This window comes from Fringilla coelebs, assembly GCF_963513975.1.
Source record: "Fringilla coelebs genome assembly, chromosome: 17".
In the NCBI taxonomy this organism is placed as follows: domain Eukaryota; kingdom Metazoa; phylum Chordata; class Aves; order Passeriformes; family Fringillidae; genus Fringilla; species Fringilla coelebs.
Window position 1 is genome coordinate 13,884,441 of NC_140043.1, and position 13,164 is coordinate 13,897,604.

The 13,164-nt window shown below is 50.0% G+C and overlaps 1 protein-coding gene across 12 annotated transcripts in view; it reads right to left on the bottom strand.

The window, feature by feature from the left end:
• The window catches only part of NCOR2 (nuclear receptor corepressor 2), a 226,858-nt gene that overhangs the window by 149,687 nt on the left and 64,007 nt on the right, over positions 1 to 13,164 (bottom strand). For all 12 annotated transcript variants that reach the window (XM_084217049.1, XM_084217050.1, XM_084217057.1 and 9 more), the window contains exon 2: positions 6,345 to 6,539. In XM_084217049.1, the coding sequence (XP_084073175.1) occupies positions 6,345 to 6,449 (105 nt within the window). In that variant the 5' untranslated portion in view covers positions 6,450 to 6,539. The remainder of the gene's footprint in view (positions 1 to 6,344; positions 6,540 to 13,164) is intronic.

Consider the following 13,164-nt stretch of genomic DNA (forward strand, 5'->3'; position numbering starts at 1 on the left):
TGGAAGGCACTGGTTCCTGCTGCCACCCCTGCACCGAGGCCATGGCTGCTGCCAGCACTGATGGCATCTGGACCAGCTGCACAGCACTGCACCCTCCTCGACGCCCTCTCCCACCTCTCCAGCAGAGCAGGGCTGTCAGCAGTGCTTGGCTGCCCTGTCTGAATGTGCCATTCATGGAGCAGTCACGTCTCGGTGAGGACAGCTCTCAGCTTCCCGGTCATCTGACCGGTGCCGGGTGCTGGAGCCAGCTGCCAGCCCTCTCCCCAGCAGCCAGAGGTGCCCACAGAGCAGCAGCACATCCACTACAGTGCTCCTTTTCAGCCTCTCCCCATCACAAGACTTTTGTCCCAGTCGCATCCAGGCGCCTTTCAGTCGGGAGTGACCCGTCTGCCCTTCCTCCAGCCCCCACGCCTGGTGCTGTGCTTCCTGAAGCCATGAACACACACCCAGGGTGAGCAGCTCTCTTCACACAGCAAACACAACCTTTCTACCACAAAAGGCACCAGGTTATTTTAGCTCATCATCACTGTCTCTTCTGCAGCCCTCACCACCTCCTACCACACCTGCTCCCATACAACACCCACAGCCTATCTGCAGGTCCACGTAGGACCCTTTCAGCTTTCCACATCCTCTACTCTTCCTTACACCTCCACAGCAAATCCTTCACTTGCTCAGTATTTTGAACAAATGCTGTGACAATGACAACCAGCAAAAGTCCCCAGTCTTGCAGAAGGTGCCTCCAGGGGCTGGTGGGGCAGCACGATCAGAGTCAGGCCTGAAGCACAGGAAAAGGCTCCAAAAGTGGCTGTAGTGGCTTTGCCAAACCACATAAGCAGTGGAAGTTCTTTCTTCCCCTGTGGATTTACAATCATGAGATCAACCAAAAGCAGAGCATCACCTTCTGCATCAAATCATGTCCAAAAAGAAGATTAGGGAGCAACCACAGAAGTTTACTGTAGCTTGAAGTAAAAGAAGTGTTTTGGATAAAGGCTGTATCCTAGGGAAAACAAGATTTAAATACAAACTCCTGTAAGCCAACTTCTTCCCAGCAATGGGAGGGAGACTCTAGGGCAGGGAATTAGGTGTCCTGTTCTTTCACCTCCATGCTCTCCCAGTCCCAGAGCAGAAAGCCAATTTCCCAAAACCCACCACTGAGCTGCTCAGAGCTAATGCAATCTGTCACTGCAAAGGTACTCAAGAGAGATAGCGCTGAGTTCTCGTGACAGACCTGATCAGAGTCAGTATTTCCAAGGTATGCCTTTTATTTTCAGGTCATTCCTTAAAACATTAGCTGGAGCCCAGCAGGCAGAATTCAGGAGTCCCCTCGCTCAGCTGGCAGCAGGAGTTTGTTCTTTGTGCTCGGAGGTGCTGCACCATAAACTCTTCTGTTTCTCCAGGTCCTGGACCACTGACACAGACCGGCATTTTGCTCCCAGGAGACAAAAGTGTGAATAACTACTCCAAGGAAAAGCACCACAGCAGCAGTAAGGCACAGTACAGTGTCCCTGTGCAGGCTTACCTGGTGCCACTGTGCCACACCGATCATGTCACCGTGGAGAGGAGCGAGCTCCTGCCATCCCCGGAGCCTGCGCCTCCCGACAGCACCTTCCACAGCAGGACACTGCATTGAACTCGCCCTGCTCAAACTGCTGGGAGGAGGAGTCTGGGCAGGGAAGGCACTCCATTCCCCCCAGGCCACTTTTTGGCTTGGACACCAAATCAACACGCAAGTTTGCACCAACCTCTTGTCTCTGGTTCACACAGACAAGGAAGTTATTTATCATGGGCCAAAGCAAACGAGTGATGGGGCCGGGACGCTCCTGCACAAGGGCTGTGTTGAGAATGGGGAGCTTGATGAAAGAACTGCTGAGCTGCTCCCAGCCAGGGGAGGTGGCATGGGAAAAGCACAATGATCTCAAAGCTGGAGCAGAGGAGTTCAGGAGGGCTTAAGCACACCTTTCCATCCCAGATGAAGCTGTGTGCAGGGAACGGGGGCAAACAGCAGGAAGGAGGCAAAATGAGCCTCTGGTTTAGTAGGGAGGGAAAAGTGCTCACGAAGGGGAATTCAAGTGATGATGGAACACCAATTTCATATGAATCTGTACACACCCCAGTCCTACCAATCCCTAAATCCTGTTTAGCATCTCTAGTACATAAAACACTTAAAGCACCCCAAAAGCAGAAGCTGTTTTGTCACGGAGGCTGCTGCTTGAGGACACCTTGTGTGCCCTGACCCCCAGCATCTCCAGCACCTGACACCACCCTCCTGGAAAGCCTAGCCTGCATTCAAAGCCACACCATTCCTGCTCTGAAATGTCAGGGCACCAACAGGAGCAGGAAGACTGGTAAGGAGGTCACAGCAAGAAACTGGAGTCACACAGGAGGAAAAGAGGGGAACCCTTCCGTTCCCAGGGAATATTGATCATGAAGAGGTTTCAAAAAGAAAGGGGGGCGTGCACAACACAGGAAAATTGATCTGTTTACAGAAAATATCTGCAGGTTGCCTGAAAATGAATATCCTTCATGTGAAAGTTTCCTTTGAGAGAGCATGAACTTTGGACACATTAGAAGGTTAAGAGCGTAAGTAATGTGTTTTTTCACCTTTAGCTAAAGGTCACGGAGCATTCAAACAATTCCTCTGTTTCCAAGCTGAACATGACAGAAGTCAACTGCACACCCCAACATTACAGCTAATGAATATGGAAAACATTTTTGTTTTCCCTGCACTTTGGCCAAGAACCACTCTGTGCCCTTAAGAAGAAACTGCTGATTATTGGAGGTTTTAGTTTTACCTCAAGAAAGTCAAACAAACCAGAACCTTTTCACTAAGCTTCCTTCTTCCCGTTAAAAGCATGTTGACTTGTCAAAGCTTTTTGCAAGTCATTGTCTACTAAGGCAGAATTAAATTCAGGGTCATTATAAAATTTTGCATCCTTTTCACATCACAACCAGCCTTCCTAACAGCTGTGTGGATATCTCTCAGTGAGGAGGAAGAGGAGGAAGACACCTGAGTGTGTTGATTACCCCGTGGAAGCGCCCATGTGCTGCGTCAGCCATTGGAGAGAGCTCAGTCTGGGTCAGACCCACGGGTTCACAGCCCTGCCCAAAGCTGGCAACCAAGGGTGAAACCAGACAACAAACATCCTCACTCAACCAGTACTGGTCTCCTCTGCCAGCTCCAAACTCAGCAGTAGCTCATGGAACATGCTGCTGGGAGGAGGTGCCCATATGTACAAAGCATATTTCTGTTTGTTTACTTGAACCACGCTTTTTTTCCCCATTTTGTTGGATATTCCCTTAGGCTTTATGCGATGGGAGAAGAAAAATCCCTCAGCCCGCTCCCACTGCCTCCTGCCCCTTCACAACATCTCCTCTCACTTGCCTCATCTGTGAAATCAAACAGCTGCAATCCTTTAAATCACTTTTCATAAAGTGTCTCCAAGCCTAAAATAATGTCACGGCTCATTTCTGAGCTCAGCATTCCTGCCGCGCCGCATTTCCCTGGGTGCGACCGTCACAGTTGAGCTGTGATTATTTATTTATATTATAATAGCATTTGCAGCCCTGCTGTGCTCAGCCCTGCACACGTGCCCAGGAGGTGACCCAGGGCGTTTCCACCACCAGGATAAGGATCCCTGAGCTGACGAATTCCCAGTTCTCAGGAAAGGATGTCTTGGAACACAACAAACCAGAACCAAAATTTAATTGGATGCAAGACATGTTAGTGTCGGGTTGGTTTTGGCCTCTCTTGGTTTCTTCCAAACAAGTCCTCACTGTGCAAACACACCCCATAACAAAACTGACCTGGCCAAGACATGCAAGCAAATACCGCTGACTTTTAATATTAAACAGCGCAGCAACTTCAAAGGAACTGGGCTCTCCTCTCCCAAGCAATCCCACCAGAGATCAGCTCCAGCCCCAGAGCCATGGCCAGGCTCCAGCTCACGGCGCCGCCGAGCAAGAGGCATGTGTTTGTGAACAGCTGAGAGCGGCAGGGCAGATCATGCAGGGACACGCTTCCAGAAACACTCTGCCTGCCCTCCCAGCACAGGCAAGGTGCGTCCCTTTGTGTGGGGCTGGCACGCTTCTGCCCACTGGAGTCTTCTGGCTTTCCATCCAAAAAAAATCTCACTCGGACCTCTCCTGCATCCAGACACCCAAAAGGTATCACATAACTCTGGGTGATTACATGTGCCTGTAAAAATAGCTTCTAGAAGTGAATGCCAGCAGCTTCTTCCAACATTAATACAACGGAACAGAACCAATGCTCACTGCAGGCTGCAGAAACCCCCAGCTCCAGCCCACTGCAAAGAACTGCTCTGCTCATCCTGCTGTTGCAGCACTAAGGGGAAGCAGTTGGGACTTTTCAGGAGATGAGGACTCAGCACCCCAAGGACAGGAGCCATTCATACTCTGTCTCCACACTGCAGATTGAGGTTCCTTTGGTTTGCTTTTAAACCAGTCTTGCAACAACTGCAGATCACGCTCACCTGGTCGCATCCTCCTCCCGCTCGGGTTTCTTATAAAAAGGAGAACTGGGATTTTCTTTTTGAGACAAATGCTCTTGGTTATGTTCCAGCCCCCAAACAAACACGCTCACAGTGATGGAAGCAAAGCTCCCATAAATCGAACCAGGTCAGCGTGTCTCATAGCCAGGATGAAAAGCTCCTTTGTGCAGCAGCACGCAGGCCCCGAGCGATGTAGATGAGCCAGCAAACGCAGCCAAGAGCTCGTCCCGCGCCCTCCTTAACGTTTCTATTTCAAAGCCTTTCCAATCTCCAGGTCTGCTCCTTGTGCCACTCTGCTGAAGCCAGGCAAAGAGGGCAAATGAGGGAATTTCAGCCCTTCACTGGCATTTTGTGGGTTTCCAGGCTCTCAAGTCAAACACTAAAATCAGTACAGACTAAATTTGACCATTCAGTAGCTGTGACTGCCAAACGCAACCCCCAGACAAGGTCTCCTGCCTGACTTGCATTTCAGGCACCTTCCACCTCACCATGATCCACCAAGAAGCAGCTCCAAAGACTCTTGGAAGTGTGAGCCATACTCCAGCACCTAATAAGATTCCTTTAAGCAGCCTGAGCTGACTAAAGCTGTTCCACTAAGAAGAGTCTCTTCCGTTAAGGGCTTAAACGAAAAACATTCACCTGTCCGGGATGAGCAAACACAGGCACGAGTGAGACAGCACAGAAAGGAGAGGCTGGATCCAGGTGAATTAACCTCTGTGAGCTCTGGTACATTCAACAAGACAGAGAAAAGATTACAGGTCAAGACTAAGGGGGGGGGGAAAGAGAGGAAAGGATAAAATGGAAAGCTCAGCAGTTATCTTCTTGCTCTCCAGGAGAGCTGCATAAAGACAGGCAGGCCTGCTAACAGAGGGCAGGCAGCAGGTTCACTCAGCAGTTTGCCTGGGAAGTAGCAGAGCTCCCCTGTGGGTGTGAGGAGCAAGGACTGCTTCCCAGTGAACTCACACGTAGAAGATGGTCCTTTCCCTTGTGATTCAGTGCCAAGGAAAGGCCATGCCAGAAAGGGCTGGAGGGCACATGCTCCTGCTCCACAAGAACGGTCAAACCTTCCCCTTTGCCCCAGGCTGGATGCACCCAATCAAGGGTATTCTTGCCAGGAGGACAAACAGACACAGGCGCTCAGAAATGATGAGCCAGAGTCCATGAGCACCACCACAGCAAGCACTTGGGAAAAGGCTGGAAAGGGAGAGAAAAACTGAAAGCACCATATGGAGAAACAAAAGAGGATCCCATGAGAGAGGAACAATGAAATCCTCTACCACAGGCACGGAAATGGTCTGATTTCTCCGTAACAGCCGCATCCAAGAGTGGTGCGGCTGAACCGCTGCCCAGCACTGGGGATGCCCCTGTGGGCTCCCACCCTGCCAGTGGCAGGGGAAGGAAAGCTGTGGCCTGTTGTATTTGTGAGGTGTCCCAATGAAGGAAGGAATGATGCATCTGACTCCATGTTCTCAGAAGGCTAATTTATTATCTTATAATACTATATTATATTTAAGAATAAACTATACTATACTAAAGAATACAGAAAGGATACTTAAAGAAGGCTAAAAAGATAATAATAAAACTCATGGCTCTCTTCAGAGTCCTGACACAGCTCAGCACTGATTGGCCACTGAGTCAAAACAACTCACCAGAAACCCAATGAAACAACCACCTGTTGGATAAACAATCTCCAAACACATTCCAAAGGAGCAAAATACAGGAGAAGCAACTGAGATAAAATTGGTTTCCTTTTTCTCCGAGGCTCCCCAGCTTCCCAGGAGAAGAATCCCGGGCACAGGGATTTTTCAGAAAACATGACAGTGGCAGTGGCCTTACCGCGTGTGGCCGGGCGATCTGCACCGGGTAGGACATGGCGTGCGGGGGGTAGCGCGGCTCGGCCGCGCGCCAGCTCTGCGTCACGGGCTGCGTGGAGCCTGACATGGCCAACGCCGCCTCCAAATCACCAGCCAAGGATCAGGAGAGCAGAGAGCTCCTCTTCATCGTGTGTGCGCTTTCCACGTCGTGCAAGAGCTGGAAGGAAGCGGGAAAGCAGCAGGTTAAATTCAGTCGGCCGCAGTCCTGTGAGACAACCGAGCGTCAGGGCTTGGGCTGTCACCGAAACCTCACTGCCCTCGCAATTCCCCAGCAGCCCTGTTCTCCATTTGGCAAACCCCACTGCGAAATTTCTTCTGTAGATTACTCCTATCACAGGAAGTCCAAATGTGAGATTTCCCCAAATTTATCCCACGCAATTTCCCCAGAAAGCCTTCACCCACCCCCAGCAGGACCAGGAAGCCAAACTGCCAGCTATTTCTTTGGGTCCTGTTGATCTCGAAGTCTCTTGGAGATGAGTATTTTTTTGCAGGGTGACTCAGTTTCCAGAAACACAGTCTAGAGTTCTGGCATTTCAACACAAGGCCCAAAAAGGCTCAAGGCCCCTCCCCAGCCCATCCCTTTCAACCTCCACACTCTCACATGTCAGTGCTCTTCTTGCCAAGCTGCGGCCACTTCTGCAGCCCTCTGAGGTAAGCCCTGATCTGACGGCAGGAGGGACAGCAGGCACTGACTTTGCCTGCAGCTGTGTCCATCCATGAAACTACAATAAAACTCAGGACTAAAACATGTCACACACCTTCAGTGCCACCTGGATCAGCCCTTCTGATAGGGCCAGAGTGCCAGAGAACACAGCACAGCCCCGAGGGTATTTTCACAAACACCCTGTCACCCACACATTCACTCCCCTACCACCTGCTGCAATTCCTTTGGCAGCTGCAACAAAATCAGGAAAACCAACAAAGTGCGAAGGTGCCTCTTGGCCCCAAGGGGAGATTTACAAGTTACTGATTTTTATAGATACTTCACACTGTTTGTTTGGTGATGATTTTAAGCCTCCTGGTTTTTGTCTGGATTACAATGAAAAAGTAACAAAGGTCTAAATGCTGCCCTTCATGGCTGTCAGTGCGAGGTGCATTAACTATTATTCTCAAATTAACAGCTAGTTAACAAAGCATAAATTGCCTCTGCTGCCTGCCTGGGCCAGGGGATGTTATCAGGACTGATCCCAAGCAAGGATCAGCTCCCTGGGACCCATTCCCCATCCCACCCAGGGCCGTGCACGCTCGCACAGCTCCTCCCCAGGGCAGGTACAGTTATGTATGGATCTGTGCAAGGTTTTTGGCAGTATCAAACTCTTCCAGCACCACATCAGGAAGAGCAAAGGAAACTTTCAGTGCTCCCAGGAGCCTCTCCCCACACTTGTGGTCTCTGTGCATGGGGAGCACAGCCAGCCCCAGCCAACGCAATTTCAACTGAAACAGCAGTTGGCATGCACAAAAACCAAAAAGGGGGTGGGAAAGCTGGGAAAAAAAAAAAAAGAAAAAAGAAAGAGGAAGCTCTTCTTTTTCTATTTCTTTTCCCTCCTGCGAGACCACAGATGAGCCCATGCTGATAAACCCCTCGCTATCTGCTGCAGGCAGGCACAGGGCTGCCTCTCTGCTTTGCCAGCAGCCACGCACCTCACAGCCAGAAATAAACCAAACCAAGCAACTGTCCCTGGCAGCCAGGCACCACAGGCGGCCAGGGCAAGGCAGCCCTCTCACCCAGAGGTCAAATCTTACAGAAATCATCATCTCAGCAAATCCCCATGAAGCCTAAGGATGACAGACACGCAAAGACATCACCACACTGATGGGGGTCAGGTAAGTCTCTTTGAATAAGGTATTTTACCAAGTGACAAATGGAAAAAGACAAGGTTTAGCTCTCAAGGCAGGGTGCAAAGGGACAACCAGGTCCCTCCTGCTTTCAGCTCACTCCCCCCAGATCTGCACCCACATATCCCTGCTGAAGCCCAGGGCACCTTACCTGCCAGCCCAGGGAAGCACCGGTGGCCTGGGAGCAGCCTGACCCTAATCCCAGATGAGACAGCCTCCCCATGCAAGAGCCTGGCGTGCTCAGTGCAATCCAGCCCGGGCAGGAAAGCCCCTGAGCGCACGGGGGAATTCAGAGATACCCAGAACAGGCGTATTTATACTTCCAGTATGACTGTCCCACTTCCCCTCAGGCTTCCGACTGGATGGGATTTAGCTCACCCATTCCCACCCCAAGCTGGGGGCTGTGCCAGGAGCACATGGTCCAAAATCTGCTGTGCTCACCATCCGGGGAGACACCAGCACCCTCCCAGCCCTCCTGCAGTCCAGCTCTAGGGGCTCTGAACCCTCCTGCAGCTGCCAAGGACACGTGCAAGGGGCTCTCAAGGGCTCTGAAAGCTCAGTGGGATCTGCAGTAATTTAAGGTACTTTCCCAATAACAGATTTAAACTCAGACATCTTGGCTTATGGCCACCTACAAGTTAATTAGCACATATAAAAATATATACACACACACACACAAACACACACTCCAACCCAGAGTCCATGGCAGCTTTCAGCAAGCCAAGGCTTCCTGGAAGCACAGCAGGCAGACCTGACCATGCTGAGGCAGCTGTCTACAGTAAAAGAAATAGGATGATTTTTTTTCTTTAACTCTTCAGATCAGCAGTTCAGCTTAAAACACAGCACCAGGTGCAAAGCCACATGGTATCGAGCTCTAAAACAGTTGAAAAGCTTTTTTGCCTTGGTCTGTGCAACTAAAAAAAGTTAACTGTCTACTAGAGGAATACAGACACAGGATGAAACACAGGGGCCAACAAAATTGTCCTGCACCAAGGCACAGTGTCTGTGAGCTGTGCCCTGCATTAATCACAAGCTAGCAGAAGCACAAAAGGATTTTTCCTTAACAAGGGCAGCAAACCACCCCTGCCTCTATTGAGGCTTCTCGTTAGAAGCCCTAGGAAGACAAAAGTAAAAATCACATGGTCCTTGCAGGCAGGAGAGAAGCACTGCCCATGCATCCCCACATCTGCAAACAGCAGGTCACCAGCAAGCTCCCAGCACAAGCCCTGGATGTTTCTACCACAGCAGGACTGGGCTGAAGCCGAACAAGGTCACCAAAGCACTGGGGCAGCTCCACAGATGCCTCAGATCACACCTCAGGTCCCATTTTTATACTCCATGTGCCCAGCCCAGCAGGCAAAAACGTTATGGGAGCTCCCACTGGGGAGTAAAGTGGGAGCCCATCCTGCAGGACATGCACTGGTGCCCTTCTCTGGGTGCAGCTGGGACACCACCAGGACACCTATTCCCAGCCAAAGACACTGGGGTGCCCCCTCCTCCCAAACTCTATTATTTTAAGAGAGGAACAAAAACAATAGGAAGAGATTAATGGAAATAAGAGAGAGAGTGCAGCCAGGCTCTTTAAATCTTTAAAATCAAACTGTTTAGTTCTTACTTTCTCAACCGATTTTGATGAAGAACAGACATTGTCTCACAGGAAAGGTATTTCCCCCCCCAGTTAGAGTCTCCATCTGAGACTGTTTTACCCACAAACCTGCATTAGCCATTACAGCACTAGGTACCAGGAGATTTATGGTCTCTGATTAGGAACAGGAGAAAGCTGGAGGTTATCACCACAACCAGAATCAGGGCTACAACATGAACCTGTGGAGGAGGTGAGTGCCTATGGAACCCCCTGTACCTGTTTATACTCACAGGATTCTGCCCCACTGCTAAAGCCTTCAAAACTCCCCCTTCCTCCCCCTGCCACCACCCTGCTCTCCTGTTTCTCCTCTTCACGTGCCATTTACCATCTAAAATTCATTTCCCCATCACCTGTTCTCCCAATTCACACCACAAAAGCACACTACAAGCCACAGCAAGTTGCTGCAGGCTGGCCCACATGCTGAGGAGCTCTGTCCCAGCACCAGCCAGCTCCCAGCAGTGTCCCCAGCCTGTGCTAACGGGGGTGCACAGCACCAGGCCAAGCACATTCACATCCAAAAGAGGGGCACAGAGGAGTCCACAACACCCTGCAGCCACCTCTGGATTCCCAGCCCACAGCACTTGGGCACAGGGCTGTACAGCTCCACCCTGGACCTCCAGTGCAGCTCCCTACAGCACTGATACAGGCAGGACCCTGCTAAAACCCTGCAGCTCTAAAATAAGGGGTTGGCAATTAAATCCAGCTGCAAAAAAAAATTTAATTAACATCATCCAACACACTTGTTGCTCTTCAAAGTTAGAGACAACCTTCCTGATTTGCTTTGGACTCCTCAGGGAGAGCAGGATTCCCAGGTGAGGTCCCTGGCTGGACTGGTACAACACAAATGTGGGCCAGTTGCTGTAATTACCCCGTGCCTGAGTTCATCTATCTGAAAGGTGAGAACAACAAGACACTCCCAGCTCACAGAAAATACTGGTTCATCTGTTCTCAGAGGAGTTTTAAAGATCCCAACGAAAACACATGGCTCAAGTTCAAAACACACTTTTTTTTTTCTTAAAGCAAGGACATGCTGAAATCAGATTAACAGAATATTTTGTTTCCTAAACCCAGAGTAATGTTACTCAACTTGTGGTCTACGGACCATGGGTGATCTACAGAAGACGTTACGAGGCAGCCCACAAAAGGCCTGCCATTCTCCTTATTAAAAGGCAAAAACCAGTACCACCACACCATGCAGACAAGGTAAATAAGAGAAATACTGTTGGCACTCACCAGTAAATTTAACTGAAGAATATTGACAACAAAGCTCGTATTTAATTACGTTAAATGATGCAGCTTTTGGAAAAAACAACAAAGTCATCTTTAATCAAATGCTAAATACACGACAATTTTCCTCCTCAAACAAGAAATAAAAGGTATATATCCTCCAGTCAACTGGTGTATTTTCAAATAAAAGTTAAGGAGACCTTTGTAATGATGCTTAATTAATACCAAGCTGCAACATCCACCTCCAGGAGTCCAACCAACCGTGGTGCCTAAAAAACCCCAGCACCCAGCTCGGTGTGGCACAGCAGAGTGCATTGCTCATCGGCCTCCACCCCACTGACTGCAGCTCCAGATCAAAACCAGACCTGAAAAGCAGCTAAGAGATTTACTCACTCTTGCTTTAAAGGACTAGTGGAAGCAGAAATAATTTAGATGTGATGAAAATGGGTAGAGAGCTGTTCCTAAGAAATGCACCACAACGTAACGTTAATGGATTTGTCTAATCAATATGTGCATGAAATTTTCTTGGAAGACAGCTGACATTATACACAAATATTTGTATGTACTGTATCTATGAAGTCCTTTCAAGGGGAAAGCAGGCTGTCTGCCACAAATTTAGGGCTCTATTCAGAACAACAAAGATAACAATGTCAATGTCTGCAGCCCGGGAATCCACAGTTCAATCACAGCAGAGCACAGAGGTTTTGCATTAACATTGCAGCATGAGGTCAACAGGAAAAATCAGGCACATCCTGAGCTCTGTGGCATGAAGGAGAGGTTATTTCAACCCCTGGGATCAAGGCTTGTACCTGCATAAGATCCTAAAACATTCTCCTTGCTTTGGAGGAGTACAGAAGTTAAGCCAGACTGGCAGCACGCCGCACATGATGGTCAGATCCTGCCCAGCTGCTCCTCCAATATCAGTGCCCAAAACAGCTCTTGTTCCATTCCCCAGCTCACCTGCTGGCAGAGGCTCTCCTCCCTCTTCTCTTTTGTCCAGATGACTTCTGAACTAGATTTTTCCCTTGCCTGACCAATGGTGAGGATGCACAAGCAATTATGGCAGCAGATCTGGGGGAAGAAGGGACCTTGCAAGCTCCACCACAGAGCTGCTCAGAGCAGGGTGTTGCCCTTGTAAGAAGGTACAACTGGTCCCTAAGGCCATGGAGGGGATGACAGAAGCTCAGGAGCTGAAGTCTCCCATGCTGGTTTGCTGTCTCATAGCTGCAATCAGGCTGCATCAGCTCTCCCAACCACGGCATGGCTCCACACAGAACCAGTTCCAAGCCCTGATGAAAGATGACTTCTCTGCCCTGCTCCTATCACTGTCCAAAGCCACAGAGCAGGATTTGCCACTTGCATTTCTCCTTTTCAGTCCTTCCAAGCTATTTTGGGCATGGGACCCATGTTTAGCTCTGCCCCAAGATAACCTTTGCCAGCGTTTGTGTACAGATCTTGGCACCGCGGCGGAACGGAGCAAGGTCAGAGCGTTGGACTTTGCCAGCCCCATTCCCAGTGGTGTTTCAAAAAGCAGGTTTGCCAGGCCAGCTGCTCCCAGCCTGATGCTTCTGGAAAGGACATGCTGACCGTGCACTGTGATTCCTGTCCCTGACAGCCCTTGCTCAGACCCCAACCCACAGCAGGAGAATCTGATGAGACACCTGCACACCCGCCCCAGCACTCCTCCTCGGCAGGGGAGCACTTGCAGGGGATTTCACACGCTTTAAATACATCCCAGCCCTCAGCAGAGGGGCTGCAAGTGACCTTGTGATGGTTCCCAGAGGGACATGTATGTGCTTAGAAGAACAAGACTGACCCATTTCTCTTTGCAGGAGCACTTGGCCGTCACTCCCCAGCTGCAGGGCCGCTGTCTTATTAAGATGCACAAGCCACACACCAAGTGCCAGCCTGGCCATGGCTCCAGCCTCAGGTCAGCATCAACACGGCCAGTCTGAGTCTTTGCTTTTCAAATCCAGTCCTAACGTGCCTCTTTTCCTTTCGTCTCCCAACTCCCATTGTTGAATTCTCCCCTTGGAATCAATCTAAGGAACACAAGCACCTCCTAATTTTGCTG